This window comes from Drosophila kikkawai, chromosome 2R (genome assembly GCF_030179895.1).
Source record: "Drosophila kikkawai strain 14028-0561.14 chromosome 2R, DkikHiC1v2, whole genome shotgun sequence".
Classification (NCBI taxonomy): domain Eukaryota; kingdom Metazoa; phylum Arthropoda; class Insecta; order Diptera; family Drosophilidae; genus Drosophila; species Drosophila kikkawai.
The window spans coordinates 15,580,292-15,596,791 of NC_091729.1; the positions used below are offsets into that span (position 1 = coordinate 15,580,292).

The window sequence follows — 16,500 nt, forward strand, 5'->3', positions numbered from 1 at the left end:
TTGATATATAAAATTAAATATTAACTGAAATTATTCCTTACTAAAATTTCTTACTCTTCAGCCTTCTTTTACTTTTAAGAAAATTTCTATTTTTAATAATTCTTAAAGTTAAGGTATCTCATCTTAGACTTGCCCCAAAGTCAACTTTTATTTTCAAGTTTTTTTCCCCTCTCCAATTTCTGGGGTTTTTCTTTCGACTTTCTTTTCTTGACTGGGCAATTTTTCACTTTCGCAAGATGGCAGCGCATTTTAATGAGCCACCGGACGGACGGGTAGGCGGTCAGCCCAAAGAGCAGGGGGAGTATCCTTAGCAGGAGTCGTTGGTAAGGTGCATTTGCATTTTCATTGGTGCGATATGTTAATGACTTGCTTACTTTGGCTCAGCCATCTAGATATTCTTCGAGAGGGAAAACCGCTGCAAGTGTTGGTGTTCGGAATTACTTAAGGATTTGTTGTGCGATTGCGATTAGCCAAGACAAGTTGATCAAAAGTTGGACCATCGTCCAATGGTAATTAGTAGGGTCATTTATCATTGGTCCTGGTCCCCCATGGAAGCCTCAATTGAAATTACACTTCATTCAATTTGTGTTTGGGGAATTCGGTGTAATTTTCACATTTAGCACATAACTTGTGTCTTTAATTTTCACAATTGGCATTTGACTTGTGCCGTTTAAATCTAATTTGTGTATTTTGCTTAACGCTTCAATAAATAATTGTAGAAAAATTTTCCATTTACATAACTGTGTGGATAATTTGTGAAATAACAAAAACAGCAAAAACATAAATGAGAGAGAATAACAGAAACTCTTTTTGCTCGGCTTGCTCGGCATTATTTACATAGCACTTTTGTTGGATTTGCATTTGTGTTTGTGTTTGATTAAATAAAGTTTTCGATTTTGCACGAATTATATTGTGCCAGAGCCGGGCGAATGTTAAATGAAGAGAAAAATTGCATTTAAAAGCCAAAAATTGGCAAAAGTCATTTCAACATTTTAACATTTTGCCAATGAAACAAAACTCAATTTGACGTGGCTCTCCTTGTGTGTCCTGTGTGTATGTGTGTGTGTGGGGAAAAACATTAAAATAATTGTTTTAAAATCCTTTTGTCAGAAAGCAAAGTAAATTATAAACACACATGCGGAGTGAAGAGACCGACAGACCGACACTCAGACAGACGGAGGATAGAGACAGCCTGGGAGACAGGATAACATTTGCACATCACAAGTCATTGCATCCAGGACTCCAGTGAGCCATTAAAAAGGATATGACATCTGTGTGCGAGTGCCAGGACGAGAGGACAACTGGAAAAACATGGCAAAACATTAATTTCATGGCAAACTCTATGCAAATCTCGTATAGTTTAAGGAAAGAAAAGTATGAAAAATCATTTAGTGCACAGATGGGAATTAAATTTGGCTATTTTGATTGTTACCAAATATTGCAATATTGCTTTAGCAGGCATTTGCATACAGAACATGCATTTTCCATAAACCGAAAACCAGCAAAACGTTTCAATTTCCACATTTTATACATTGCAAATACTCGATACATTTCTTCGTTTATTTTTTTTTTCCTTTTGACAATTGGGGCCGAAACCAGGTTCTCCAATTCTTTTATTTTCTGGGAATATTTACACTTGTCGGAGTGGAGGAAAGCCAAAGCCTCAGTGCTCGTAAGATGAAGTTGGGCCCCGGCATCCAATCGGAGCTCATTTCATCGGACTGGGACGCCTCGACAACTCACCTTTGCCAGCTGCTCAATACAATTGTACAATATTTATTTAATGTAAATGAGAAACGGAGCCCAGGCCACATGCGAGGGGTTGGAGGAGGTGGAGGGCATACAGGTCCTTTGCTGCAGCACCAGGACCTCATCTAGCAGCAGTCCCCAATGCGGGTGAGCCTGTGTGTGTGTGGCAATGCATTGAAGCAAATTAAAATTGGAAATTAAATGTTTACGAAGCACAAAAATGTTAACGAAAAAGTAATTGCTTTTCCAACTTGCCAGAAATTGAATGGGATCTACAAGTAAGTTGATATACGGGTAACAGGTCTTAGAGTGATATAGGATACAGGAGATGGTATATCTTATTAAAAGAAAATGTAATAAATACTCAGCAAGTAAGTGAAATATTTATAGATTTTCTAGTTCAGATTTCAAGGGAATAATTTTACAAAATCTTTCCATTATAATCTCACCTACAACAATTTTCTCTTTATCCTTAAAACTTGAATATCCTTGTTTGCAATTTCGCCTGCCAACTGTCAATCTCAGCAGGTCCCGTATTTAGCCAAGCAACAAGTCAGCAAAGGGTTTACTCGGTGTTGTGCATCATTATCCTGCCATCAGCAGTGGGGGGCTGGATCAGGAATGAAGAAGTGAATTGAATGGAATGATATCGTGTTTCCACATGCGTCGTCGCCTCTTCCCCTTTTGGCAAGGACTGCTCGCTTCCAAGTTAACATAGTTTGTTCGGTTTGGTTTGCACAACGCCCGCCGCAGGATTCATTGTAATGCGCAGCTCGGGTGTCTTGTGGTTTAGAGGTTTTCCCCATGCTCTTCCTGTTCCGGTTCTGTTTTCTTTTTGCTCCTTTTAATTTCCGCTCCGTTATGTTGCCAACTTCGGGTTGCTTGCTCGCTGGGCTCTCAGGCTCATTGGCTGTGTGCCTCTCAGGCTTAGGGGGGGGAGGGTCTCCTTTTGGTCCTTGGTCGTCATCATCGGCTCCTTGGCCTGTTGATGTTGGCCAGGTGAGGCAGCTGAAGCTGACCCTATCCAGGCCAGGCATGCAGTTCACGTTCACATTTCCTTTTCAGCAATAACAAGGAGACGGAGGCGGAGGCGGAGTGGGGAGTATGTCACGGAGGAAGCGGGAATTTCAAGCAAAACGCCAATGGCCAATTCGGGCCATCGTCTCACCGGAATTCTGGAAATGCCATAGTAACCGTGGCCACAACCTGATGAAACCAAACATGCAAGCCTCTGTGGCAGCTAAATTGAAAGACAAGCGGCTAATGCCCGCAGGATTCCAGGGCCACTTCCGGCCTTTGCTATGACCAGAATGACAATAATTTCCACGATCCTGCTACCAGTTTTTAGAGTACTTTCTTATGAACAATTTTAGATTAAGAGATTTACCGAAATCACTTTTCAAAATCGATTATTTTTAACATAATCTAGGCACTAGGGACCAAAAAGTATATATTAAAATATTACATTAATTACCTTATTCTTTCTGGTTTTAAAATATTTTAATAGGAGTTTTAAAAATGCATTTTCCCTTTCTTTACATATTTTTGAAAACATTTTATAATTTATTTAGTTATGTAGGCCCCATTCTGAACATAAAATAACCAACTTTGACCCTTTTAATTTTAATTTTTAAACCAAAATCGCCCAGTTAAACTCCTTCCCAGCTGCCACACTGATTGTCATTAAAATGTACAATAAAACTTTTATTATTTGCTTGCCTTATTGTGTGCGTGTGTTTTTTTTTACAGGCAGCCAAAACTAATTAATATTAAAATAGCAGGCTCATAAAGTGATTTTGTTTTTGTTGAACGACGACTGCCACACGCACATGTGTGTGTGTGTGCGAGTGTGTGAGTGCCGCGTGCGGCCTAAAATTATGCAACGCATTTTTTTATGTTTAATAAAACAAACCAGGCCGGCGGCTAACTATTAATTAACATGTTAATTACAATTTTTCATTGGCATAAATGCGAAAATGCAATTTGTAAAATGTCGCCAATATTAATTTTATGCACCGACATTACAGTACATATATACATATATTTATATATAGACGGGGAGCAGAAGGAGGGAAGGGCGGCTGGGCTTGCTACCGCCTCTAATCGAAAAACTCGCTCAGGTGTATTATGCATGGGTGGGTGCAAAATATTGTGCAATGGCTGGAAAAAACCATTAATATTCTTATTTGCTTAGCCGATGATGGCAAAATTGTTAGGTGCAGCGGCCCCGATTTTCCGGATGTATCCCTCTCGCCAGCTGATATATTTTGCTCCACATTTTGATTGGCAATCTAAAATGCCCCGGCATATACCTATATATATATATATATCGGTGGACGGTGGGGCTCTAACCCACCTTTGTGTGTGTGTGTGTGCACAAGCTTGTTAAGTTTTATTTAAATTCGAACTGTAGTTTGCCGACCGCGTATCGGCCAGGAACTGAAGCTGGAACCGGATCCGGAATGAGGTGCAGGTGGTTGTCCTCGCTCGCGCCTCGAGCGCCGTCGGTCCGCTGTGATTGTCAAAGGATGCGGCTAGGAAAATAATTAAAAATTCCATTTAAATGCAGATTAGCTCCGCAAAATGCAAGAGTACAAATTATATAGAAAGTCCCCCTGGCCCCCTCGATCTGTACATGTATATGTACATACACATGTATATGCTTGAGCGGCGGCGGCGGCTTTAATAATAAAATGTTGCCTAAAAATATGCAGATCGCGGGTACAAGCAGTTTTAGGAAAACGCAGCGAGATGGAAAACGCTTTTCCGTATGCATGCTCGGTCTCAGGTACCCAAACTTCAGGTGTGCCAATTATTCATGAGCGTTGTAATAAAATCAAAATAAGTTTCCATAACAATTGCATTAAATATTGAAGGACGTGTGTGCTGATGGAGTGTTTTTTCGGCGTTAGTTTTGCACTTTTCTAAGCTTTATTTGCATTCCGAATATTTGATTAGATTAATGCAAAGGTGAGTGGAAAAAAGCCAAGGTATATTCGTATTTAAAGAGTATTATATACATTTCTTTTCGATGCATAAAAATTGGAGAATCAAAATATGCATAAAAAAACATCGAAATGGCAATCAAGTTTTTTTCTGCCGTGGCCTCATCTCATCTTTATTGGCAATTGCATTGTTTCGGTTACATTACTCATACGCTCCGTGGTCCTCCTGCTTTTATTGAACCCCCGCCGATATGGCTTTTGTCAATCAGTGTAACGGCATTTAAATGTACAACATATATATGTATATATATTCAGATATACTATGGAGACGGGCCACGTTTGCCGCATTTCATGCATTTTTATATGTGACAAAAGTCGAAAAAAGTGGAATTGTACCATTGGGACACATGCATTGCGGGGTGACTGTAATGGTTACGGATCAGACAGCGGCACAAGTCATCGTCATCAGTTTTTTATATTTTATTTCATTTTATTTTATGGCATTTTACCTTTTGCATTGTTACTGGGACCTGCAGGAGAACCTGCATCAGAATCCGCATCCGTGAGAGTCCGGGACATGCCTGGCTGATTGCAGAACTGCAATTGTCAAAATGTAAATACGGCTCAAAAGTTAATAATCATGCCAAAGGCTGGGCCATCTTAAATGCAGAATGATTTTTGAGGACTCTTAATGGGGGGAGGATATATTTTATCATATATGTATGTAAGGATAGGAGCTATAAATATTGATAGTTTCTTGGATATTCTGTTGGTTGTTGATGATTCTTCATTAGGTATAGGGAACTTGGGAGTTTTTAAATTTATTAATTTATAGTTTTTTAGCTTAACCTGATGCCTTTGGATGATTTTTGTAATTTAATTTAATTGAAATTGTTAGAAGGATCTTAAGAGAAGTTAACGAGGTATTTAAGTCCTTTTTAACTTCTTCCAACAAACCTTTTGACAGAATTATTTCCTTAGATTTTCTAAGAGCTTTAATAAATATATTTAAAAAACTCCTAATATTTTATAGAAAGTGGATAACATTTAAAATGAATTTTGAAGCCATTTTTTAACTCCCATCCCCTCCTAACCCTGTAATCTCTTATCCATTACCCATTTACCTGCATTTTACGATTCCCCTGCAATTCGAATATGTTTTATGCCTGTCTCTCGATTGCCTTCTTGTCCAGTTATTACCGCCAAAAGCCTGCTGATGAAATCAAAATATGAACGAAGTATTTTCATAACCAGGCACTGCGAGGGGCCAGGGGAACTTTACAGCTCGTTTTGAAGGTACGCAACGATGTCCTGCGGCGGCCTTTTGGGCACTCCAATGAACATTTGAAACGAATTCGGTTCGCATTCCGTTCCTCCTTCTTTTTTTATATGTTTTATATTCTTTTTTTTTGCCTCTTTCTGGTATAAATTTCATTTTTGGTATGTTTAGAACGGCCAGCGGCATATTTTATGTACAACTTCAACACTCCCAGGCTGTGGGGCTCCCAGGATATGTGTGTGTGTGTGTGTTCTGTTATCGCACTGCATTTATGTATGGATGGATGATGCCTTCCACGTGGGTTACTTAATATACAAAGGCCTTTAATTTCGTCTAAAGCTAAATAAACTTTATACCCTTTGGTATCTGCCGCACATCTACACACACATCTGATGTTGAGTGTGTGTGTGTGTATGGGTGTACACCTGCGGTCATGCCGCCACCAAAGGACCTTCTCTATGTCCGTGTGTGTTTGATGTTTGGGCTGCGTTCTTTGGCGCTGTGTGTGTCTGCTATTGTTGTTGTGGTTGCTGCTGTTGTTGTTGCAATGTCCTTGGGCGCATATTTGCATGTTTTATTGTATCTACTCGACTCTCCCAGTTTAGGCCACCCCTGTCCTTTAGCCCCGGCACACATCCCCCCCCCAACCCCTCAATTCGTCAGGATTCAGTGCCCCGGGGACAGAGCGCCGCCCTCAGTACGCATGTACCTATGTTTTTAATTCTTTACATCGATATTTGGCCGCTGGCAAGTCAAAAACGCGAGCCGCTGCCAAAGGTTGATTGCGGCACCAGGCTAAAAACGGGTGGGTGGGGAAGAGGTTCGCAAGGGGGGAGGTGGAAGAGTATGAGTGTGGGCTGTTGGAAAAGCGGACAGCGGCGCGTTAGAGGCAATTTTCCTCAAAATATGCATGATATGTGTGTTACACCTTTTGTTATGCATTTGTTTTGATGTTGAAATGTTACCTTTCCCCCGGGCCATTTTCTACATTATTTGCGCTACTTAAAGGGGTCAAAAATTAAAGGAATATTAAAGGTTCAAAATGGATAATTTGTTATTTATAATTGATTGTTATATTTTGAAATTGATCCTTATACCTGGTCGAGGGCTAATTAAAAAAGCGTTGCATACTCTAAGGAACCGCAGGAGACCTTTCTTTGGCGACTTCTCCCCTCGCACATACACTCACGCGCGCTAGTTTCCCATTACCGGGATGTCTTGCATTCGCAGTGCGATTTTTAATTTGCGTTATACGAGGAGTTTCCTTTTGCCTGGCCCGCGGCTCACATGTGAGAAGCAGGGAGTGGTGGCGGTAGAAAAGGACACAGGAGCATGAGGAAAGGATAAAGAGATGGCAAGCGCAAGGAGCGGAGAAGAGCAGCGTAGCGTGACATCGCAGGAGCAGCAAATGTCACGCTTCACTCATTTCCGTCCCATGATGTCGACGTCGTCATCATCATCGTAGTCGTCGTTGTCGTCGCTGCCTGCTGATGAAGCTCAATGGTTAGTGGCAGTCAACCAGGACTTGCCTCCACTTCGTCCTGCTAGCTGCCACCTTCCGGCTCCAGCTGCCTGCCTCCTCCATTGGCAAAGAAAACCACATGACAATATTGGTAGGTAGGAAGGTGAGTATAAGGGTTGCACTGAGGAAAAATGGGGCTACACATTAATCTTTTAGGATTGCCTTACATTATATCAAAGTACTGTTAATGACTACCAGAGAATCCTGGCCTCCTAGGCTTAAGTCCTGCTTTATTAAAATATTTTTCCTCGGTGCAGGAAGCCCGTTGATGTGGCTTGATGGAAGCGGGTGGCACTGGGTGGTGCAAAACCCTCCGTTCTCCTTTCTCTATCACCATTCTCCTCTTCTGTCCTCGTGCTCGTTCCCATTCTGGTTGTGGCCCATTCTGGGTAGGCAACCTCTCAGCCGGAAGCACTTGAGAACTTGCAATGGCCGGCGGGCATTTGGTGCGGTTTCGTGCGTCGTTGCCCCTCGTCGTCGTCGTCATCATCATCCTTGTCGCCGAGTTCGCGAACTGAAAATTCCCTTCGTTTTCATTATGTTGCGGCCATGTTGTCCTTGCCTCGGCCTCGGCCTGGTCCCTCGGCCTGCTCCCTGTTCCCTCTCTCTTTCTCCCTGTACTCCCTGGCTCCTGGCGGCAGCTTCTGCTCCTGCTCCTGCTGGTGATTCCGCTGCGGTCGCTCCTCCGTCATGGTTCTTTTCAGAGACCACGCCATCATTATTATGAACACCGTTATGCCTGCCAGCCATATATTCCAATTTGTTGTTGTTGCCACCGCTGCCGCTGACTCGCTCTTATTTCTCCATCGCCAGCGGTACTCGCCTTTGTTGTTGCTCCTCTTGGTGTTCTTATATGACCGCCAAGTCTCTCCCTTTCTCCGCCACACCCAGGACTTTCTTTTGGAGGGGCAAGTATAGGGGGTATATTGGGTTTTATAAATTGCAGTGGTCAGTTTAATATTATATGTGTTATTTTTAAGAAAACCTATATATTCTATGGCTGAAATATGGATTATAAAGGGTATAGAGAGGGTAGAACATAATCCTTAAAAAAAGAGGGATGTGAAATAAATAAAATTAGAGGCCTTGTAGTTTGAAATATAATTTATTTTACTTTAATTACTTTAGTAAACTATTGTATATTTATTTTAAAATATATTTCTTAAATCTTCTCCCATTCCAGGGTATTCCGTGTTCGTCTTCTTGTACCCCTGAGATTATTTCACTTGCTCCTTATTTATTTTTCGTTTATTTTGCAACATTCTGTGGCATTGCGTTGACAAAAGTCCTGATGCCTTCGCCTTGTGTGCTATTTATAAAGTAATAAGAATAAGGATATATACATCGAGGCACCTTGGCAGGTTCACCTACCTGTTACTACCTGTTACGAGTGCCATAAATAAATAATAAATTCTAGCTGCACTCTTATGCAAATAAATAGTTAAACCCATCGACTAACTAACTGCCCCGCCGCCTGCTAGCCACAATAATAACAATAATCGTGCCACGCTTAGATAGCGCTCGCACAGACACACACACACACACACACACAATAACGCTTTTAGCCAATTGAGGAGTTTAAGCATTGGGCCAAGTATGAAATTTGTTTGCATATCTACCGGCCGTCCTTTCCTCCCCACACCCCCTTAAATGTTAAGTTGCCGCTGCCGCTGCTTATCTCTCTTTGGCTCTGGCGCTGCTTGCAACATTCGCCGGGGGCCGTTTTTACTTTTTGGTTTTTCGATACGACAGCCGCAACCCCTCAGCCCCTCCTGGCCACCACCCGCTTCTTAAGGGAAAGACCAAGAGCTGCTGCTGCAGTTGGCCTCCTGGGCGTGTGTGGGAGCTAGGTGTGGGGGCGTGAGGGGCTGAATTTTAAAGATAATTAAAAGGGTTTTTAAATATTTTAAAAGCGAATGAAAAACTTGAAATAATTGGCTTTTTTATTTTAAAATAGTTTCTCCAAAATTTAAATTGTGTTTTCCTAATTTTGGTGATAGTTGAAGATATAATTTTATTATTTATAAAAATTATTACCTTGGGAGATACTAGCGCTTTCCATTATATCCTTTTTCTTATACCTCTTCCATATTTTTTTTATTTTTTAGAAATCCCCATTTAACACTTATATTTTTCCCAAATTTCAGCTAACTTTGCCCTATTAATTTCGTGTCACGCTGCCATTTCTGGCATGTGTTAAGTTGGCCGTAAATACTTTTGGCCTCGCCTGGTGTTTGGCATTTGGTGTCTGCTGTTTGCTGCCTGCTGCCCAACTGCTTCGATGCTGGGATTCCGGGATGCTGAGGCTGCTGGGGCTGCTGCCCGTGCCATGGTGTCTTACCTCGTTCCTCGCTTTTTGGCATCTGCTCTTTAGCCCTAAGCTGGGATTCAGTTGGTCCGGCTCTCGTTCGGTTGTTGCTTTTATGAAATATTTGTGCTGCAACTTTATTTACAATTTTTTCGGTTATTTATTGTTGGCAATTTATGCTTTCGTTATGCATTTTTCGTTTCTTGTATTTGGTCAGTTCTTGCATTCTGATTTATTGGGGAATGGAGTGTGTGCGCCATGTGTGTGTTTTGTGGGCGTATGTGGAACCGGAACCCTATTGAAATGCGCACTTTCAGGCACACACACACAAGTTAAAAAAGAAATTTTTGGCAAATGCTGCTAGAAATAAGAGTCGGACTAAAATTTCATATTTCTTATAATTGTAGCTTCATGCTGGTAAGGTTGCAATTAGTTGTTGCATCTGGAAACAGGGTTTAAACTGAGGCGTAGGCTTTAAAGGGGATTGAAAGGTATGATATATTTGATTCGATGTATTTATACAGATTTTAGCATGTATTTTAAGTTTTATTTTTTAGTATTAGAAAGGAAAATAACTGAATATATATCAGACTTACTAAAGACCTGTGATCGAGCTTGCTTTGTCGGAGATATGTTACTATAAATGTGTTAATGAGTTCTCAGAATTAAATTTAAAAGAAATTGGTTTCAGAAATATTTAGACCAATATTACATGTACATAATATATAAATATATCAAACAAATATAGCAGAAATTTATACAGATAAGCTCACGGCAACCTTTTTGCTGTAGTAAACATTAATTTTACTTTGAATAATAGCTTTTTATATTTATTTCACATGATAACCTTAATAGAAAATATATAAAAATAATTAATTAATATATATTCAATAAAAATATTGATAACCTTAACCGTAAAAGGGCGAATAATAATAACTTGTGGGACTTCGGATGGGATATTGAGGCCTCTGATAGCCACCTCGTCGCACAACTTCCCTAATCCACCCCATATAGTGCATGACATTCGTGTAAACCTCCACAGAATTACAGCCTCGCCCTATAGTGCTCATAATTCCGAACTGAACTGTGCGTGGAGTGGTGCCACCCAAATTCAAGGGGGCCGAGACTGGGCTCCCAGAGTCTCCCTTGCAGGATTTCGAATTGTTACTCTCGGCGCAAATGTGAGACATATCCACTCTGAAGTTGAATCTTCTAGCACAATATAAACGATCGCGTTGCTGCAAGGTGTGGGTTTTTAATATATGGCTGGGACGTCCGTTTTGAGTTAAACCCCAGCCGGTGACGGTCAGGTATCTGAGAGTATTCAAAGGATTTAAGTTGGTCAGCAGGCAAATAGGTTTGATGTAGTCTAGGGAAGAGCAAGTAATTAGCAATAAATATTATAAATACTTTAAATATTTCGTATAGTATATTAACTAACTTGTATACTGCACCGATCTGGCCAGTCGAATCAGTGCAATGTCATCTCTGGTATGATGTACATACCGAGGATGTGCTATTTGCTGATCCACGGGCACGCGGATAGCATAGGGCATGCAGCCTCTAACCGAGCAATCGGTAGGAGAAGACAGGTCGAATTCACCTAGCACTACTATCCTGTTTTAAGAACCATAAAACTAATATTTAATACAAAATTTAAATTAATTATTATTTTTTTAATACTTACGTATACTCATAATGCAGACAATGGGCCGCAGTAAGTACAAAGCCTGATGAAAAACTTGTATTATTTACTATTTCTTAAGTTCTTTGATCTAAGAACCTACGGTTTGTGATTAGCGAGCCCCCACATGCTGATTTCGAGGAATATACATAGGCCATCCAGGGATTGGCAAACATATCAGCCACCTGACCACCGGCTACTCTTGGTCTCGAACGTGAAGTCGAAATCGAAATGCCGCAGTTCGGCTCCAGGAATTGTGCTCCATTTATCAGGATCACTAAGGATACTAAGATGATGATAGATTCAACAAGGTTCATATTGAAACTGAGACTAACTGTGGGTGTAAATCGCAATTTAATTTGCTTTTATAGCTTAGTAAAAATTGCAAACGATTTGTTTATGTTTTTGTAAATTCGGAGAAAATTGATAAAGAGTTTCTTAGAAAATATATACAATATATATTGAAATATTACAATAATTACAAATAATATTTCACAAAATGATTGAAGTAAGGCGAGATAAGCAGTTTATTGTATATATATATATTTATTTTTAATTGAGTTTAAATTAGTTAACAAGTAAGAAGTTTATCAGTTGTTTTTCGACATAAAAATTTAAATTTCTTTTCATTCTCTTCGATATTTAAGCACCCCCTTGAGAACGCTTCTGGTTGCTTTGTACCACCTACTCTGAGCACTTTGAACGTATTTATTTTTCATTTTCAATATTCATTCTGTCTGTTCAATTTTCGGCAATTGTTTGTTACCAAACTCCGATGCCTGGCATTGTTCTTTCGGCCTGTTGTTTCGGCCAGGGACGACAGGCTGCAATTAAAATCAAGCCATTTGAAAGATATTTCCTCGAATTGAACATGACACATTTGTTCCGGCCGAGCAGCGCTTAATGAAGGATTTCAATTGTGCTCTCAGTCCTAGCCTTTTCCCCCGACGAAGAGGCTCTGCTGCCAAGTGCCAATGAGACCCGAGTTAAATGGCAATCCCGAAGAGAGTTGTGTAATTAAGGAGCCCGGAAAACGGAAACGATAATAAAGTATGTGAGCTTAAGCTGGCTCTTAAAATCTCCGCTTGATTGAACTGGATAGGAGATGTCGTTGTAGATAGGCAGATGCATAGATACTCAGATACTCAGATACTCGTATCTGTAAGTACGTTTGAGTGCAATTTGTTCATTGATTTTATGACTTTTATTCTATCCGCTGGCCACATAAATTCCGCTCTGGCTTTCATCTCTTTTTTTTTTTTGCTGTGCTGCGTCCTGTTATTATTGTTGTTTCCGATTCGACAGCCATCATATATCAATGTCGTTGCAATTGATAATTCTCGGTGTGCTGCAAGTGCCATGCAAGGACAATAACGTCGGGCATAAAAATCAAAAGCTGGCCGCTGGGCACACATTTGATCTGACATTTGTTGTTTCCTTGTCTTTTGTCTTATTTATGTTTATTTACTTAATGCCAAGTTATCGTATTTAAATCAAATATTTGACTAAAATATTATTTCTCATAATAAGAAAAATGTCGAGTCGCCGCCTAGAGCGTTCGCTTTTCCTTTGTGTGTGTATAAGTGTGTGCAATTTGCTCATGTGAAAATTTAAATGGAAAATAATCAAGTTATCGCTCGCCGAAGCCTGTCAATCTGCGTTCGAAATGCCTCTATACGGATTTTTGCATATATATTTATATATATATATGCCCTCTGACCCTCTCACCGCCCACCCAGGGCAACTGCAATCAAAATTGCAAATACAATAATATGAAAAGCACAATGAAATAAATTGAAATACCTCAAGCTATGTAAATGGGCCACAGCTCCAGCGATGTCCTGTCCACGCACAGCATGACCACGAGCAGCGGTAGTGGGAGTATGGAAAGGAGTTGTTGTGGCAGGGGAAGGACCCCCTGGCCATACAGATACACCCTCATGCTTGCACACCCCCATACAAAAGCAGAAAAGGTTGGCAACCTCCTCTTGTGGTTTCTTAGCCAGGGCAAGAGTTTAGGCCCTAAATCAGAAATAATGTATATTTATTTAAGTTTTAGACTAAACAATTGAGCTTTAGATTAAAATATTAAATATTAGAAATAACTTAAAGAAATTTACCTGCTTTTAATATATAAATGTATTTTTGGAGATACATTTTCAATTTTACTATTGACAAGTCTTTCCTGTAAGGATATTTCTATAATAAAATTTAATACCTCTTCTTTTTAGGGTATTTCCATCTTCATCGTGGAACCTTTTGGCTAGCCAGGTTCCCTTTTTCTCTCCTTTTATATATATTTTTTTTTGGTTTGCCTGATGGGGGTCTGAATGCTGCTGAATGTTGCTGTGTTGCTGTGTTGCTCTGGCTGTTGTTGGTGCGACGGCCTCGTAATCAGCATTTGTGGCGCTCGAGGTCATCCGCAAAGTCTGCAGGCGATGTCGGAGTCGCCGTAGCCGTAGCCGTCTTCGTTGTTGCTGCTGCTGCTGCTGCTGTGGCACATGCAATACGACAACAGCAAGAACAACAAGAGTTCCGTATGACGCCGCTTCATCTTCCTGTTTCTGGCCTGAAGCCAAGTTCTGGGTTGGCTGGAATATTATAATTACAAGCGAAACAGGCCCCAGAGCTCTGCTCTCCTCCATTTCGGCCCTGGCATCAGGCTTTGGCTTTGGCTTGCTCTTGGACTGAAGCCGTAGTCGAAGCTGTATCTGTGCACTGAACGAAAAAATAAAGAAAAGGGAGAGGTATTTTAAAGAAAAGGGAATGTAAATAGGACTTAAATCTAGAATAAATGCGTAAAGATACAATTCAAAGGTTTGTAAATATTTTAATATAATTTTTTTAATTCAAAATATGTTTTCAAAAGGTTTATGTTTTAGTTTTCTCTGCACTGCCATATCTGTATCCGAAGCTTTAGCAGTCATGGCAACCTGGTGGAGCTTGAGCAGCCAGGGGGAGTCGGGGTGTGGAGTGGGTGGAAAAGGGGGTGCCTGGTATCCTGATTCCCAAATGAAGTCGAACCAGCGCCAAAGGTGTCCGCGCTGACGTTGTGACAGTTTCAGTTACCGTCTCTTTGGAGGAGGCAACTTGGTTGAGCAGCACAACATATATGAGTCTGAGTGTGTGTGTGGGGGGAGAGTGTGTAAGCTGGTTGCATGTGTCTATGTCATACAGCTGTTGCTACTGCCACAACTCGTTGACTGAGTGACTGACTGGCTGACTGGCTGACTGGATGACATGGCTAAAATGCCGCAAATGAAGTGGTCTTAGCCCAGGCTCAATCTGGGGGATTGGAACAACTTCATTTCGACTTGAAATTCGTGTGAAAATTATTGAGATACATTTCCCCCAGCAACAGAAAACGAAGAGTATTTTACTAGAGCCCTTCTCTCCGCCTTCTTCTACCGCTTCTCTAAGCGGCGGACATTGGCGATTATCTTGTCCACGACTGTGAAACAAATGAGCGTCGTAGTCGCACTGAGCCGGAGATATTGCCCCAGGGACATTTGCCGCATTGTTGCTTCGAAAGAAGATAGGTCTCTTGGCTTCGGTTTCGGCTCTCCGGTCTCGGGTCTCCGTTTGCATCCGTGTATCTGTGGCATTTGTGGCATCGCTCTGTGTGTTCAAGGCAAAAAAAGAGTTCCCACATTCCCTATATGTGAGAATATAGCCCTCAGTTCAATTGGCATCCATCGTTTGGGGTTTTGGTGTTTTCGGTTTTCAGCTTTTTCGGTGGGGAGGCCTTCAAGCCAAGTTTTGCTTATTTGCGTTTAGGGAGGCTCCAGCCAAAATTAATAAGCCCGCCTAATGGTTGAAGGGAAAAGCCTCTGACTAATTAACATGTCCAATAAAATAGTAATTAATTTTGTGGCTTATTAAGAGGTTTCATTCAGGGGAAATCTATCAATCTATTAAATATATCTATGAAATATAATTTGTTATTATTCTTAGATGCATTGAGTATTTATATATTCGATTTTATAGCTTATTTAATTTATTTTTGAAATACAATTTTTAAAAGCATTGATTGTACAAATGAGTTCCCAAACCAATAAAAAATCCCTGGGAAATACCTTGATTTTCAGTTGCAATTAGAGTTTTTCTCCCCCTTGTTTGGGAGCTGTGTGTGTGTGTGGGGGGAACTTCGGTCTTGTCAGGCCAGTGGCCAGGGGCCAGATTTCATATTCGGATAGTGAAAGAGGAGAGCTGAGAATAAGAAGTAGCCCGCCGGGCATCCGCAAGATACTCTGCTCCCTTTCCCCTTCCATCCGTCAGATACTCCGCATTGTTTGTGTTGTGTTTACGTTGTAAATGGCAGTTGCAACGGCTCTTTCGTCTGAGCCTCGAACACGTTCGATGTTGTGGGCCAAAAGACGAGAAGTACGAGTGATTTACGAGCATCTTTAGCGGCTCACAAAAATATTTTCAAATTACATAAATTGTGCCAGAATTTGAGTCGCCCCCCCCGAGGGATTAAGTCCACGGATTAGGCGGGCCGGAGGCCGTGACATTTATTTGATGTCAGGAGATATCGAGATAAAGGTGCGGCAGGTGGATAAAGAATAACTATCTATCCATCTATTTTTGCACTCTGCCCGCCCCACTCATTCCTTTGACAATGGAATTTCAATTTGTGTCGAAACGTTGGCAATGTTTTTGCAACACACGCGAGCACACCGGCAATTTAAATTTATGCATGAACATTTTCTAATACCACTTAGAATAACAGAAATAATTTATTATTTTTAACACTTTACAATTTCGTTGCTGTGTTCGCGTGTGCGTGCTGGTTTTTTGGTTCTATTTTGGCCAAACAACAAAAGCTTAATATTTGTTTTTCATTTGTTAGCGCGTCAGGTGTGGGGAATCGCCGCCAAAGGAGGCGTTAGACCGCGATTTCGATTCAACACTTTGGTTGGGGAGCGAAAAACAGCAGCAAAAATAACAGTGAGAAAACAGCACAAAATATCCATTTATAAATATTTTACAATAAATATTTCGCCATTGAAA

General features: G+C 40.8%; 1 protein-coding gene across 1 annotated transcript; it reads right to left on the reverse strand.

The window, feature by feature from the left end:
• Positions 1 to 10,711: 10,711 nt before the first annotated feature.
• On the reverse strand, positions 10,712 to 11,804 carry LOC108074647 (serine protease grass-like). The gene is made up of 4 exons (XM_017166762.1): positions 11,591 to 11,804; positions 11,491 to 11,533; positions 11,245 to 11,420; positions 10,712 to 11,172 (listed from the first exon to the last, which is right to left on the reverse strand). The coding sequence occupies exons 1-4, from the start codon at positions 11,802 to 11,804 to the stop codon at positions 10,712 to 10,714; spliced, it is 894 nt and encodes a 297-aa protein (XP_017022251.1).
• Positions 11,805 to 16,500: the final 4,696 nt, after the last annotated feature.

Excerpts from the sequence above, each read along its gene's own strand:
- LOC108074647 (XM_017166762.1), bottom strand. The coding sequence starts at position 11,804 with ATGAACCTTGTTGAATCTATCATCATCTTAGTATCCTTAGTGATCCTG. Across the intron at positions 11,534-11,590 it reads GGGCTCGCTAATCACAAACC|GCTTTGTACTTACTGCGGCC; the intron begins GTAGGTTCTTAG and ends GTTTTTCATCAG. Across the intron at positions 11,421-11,490 it reads TGTCTGCATTATGAGTATAC|GATAGTAGTGCTAGGTGAAT; the intron begins GTAAGTATTAAA and ends TTCTTAAAACAG.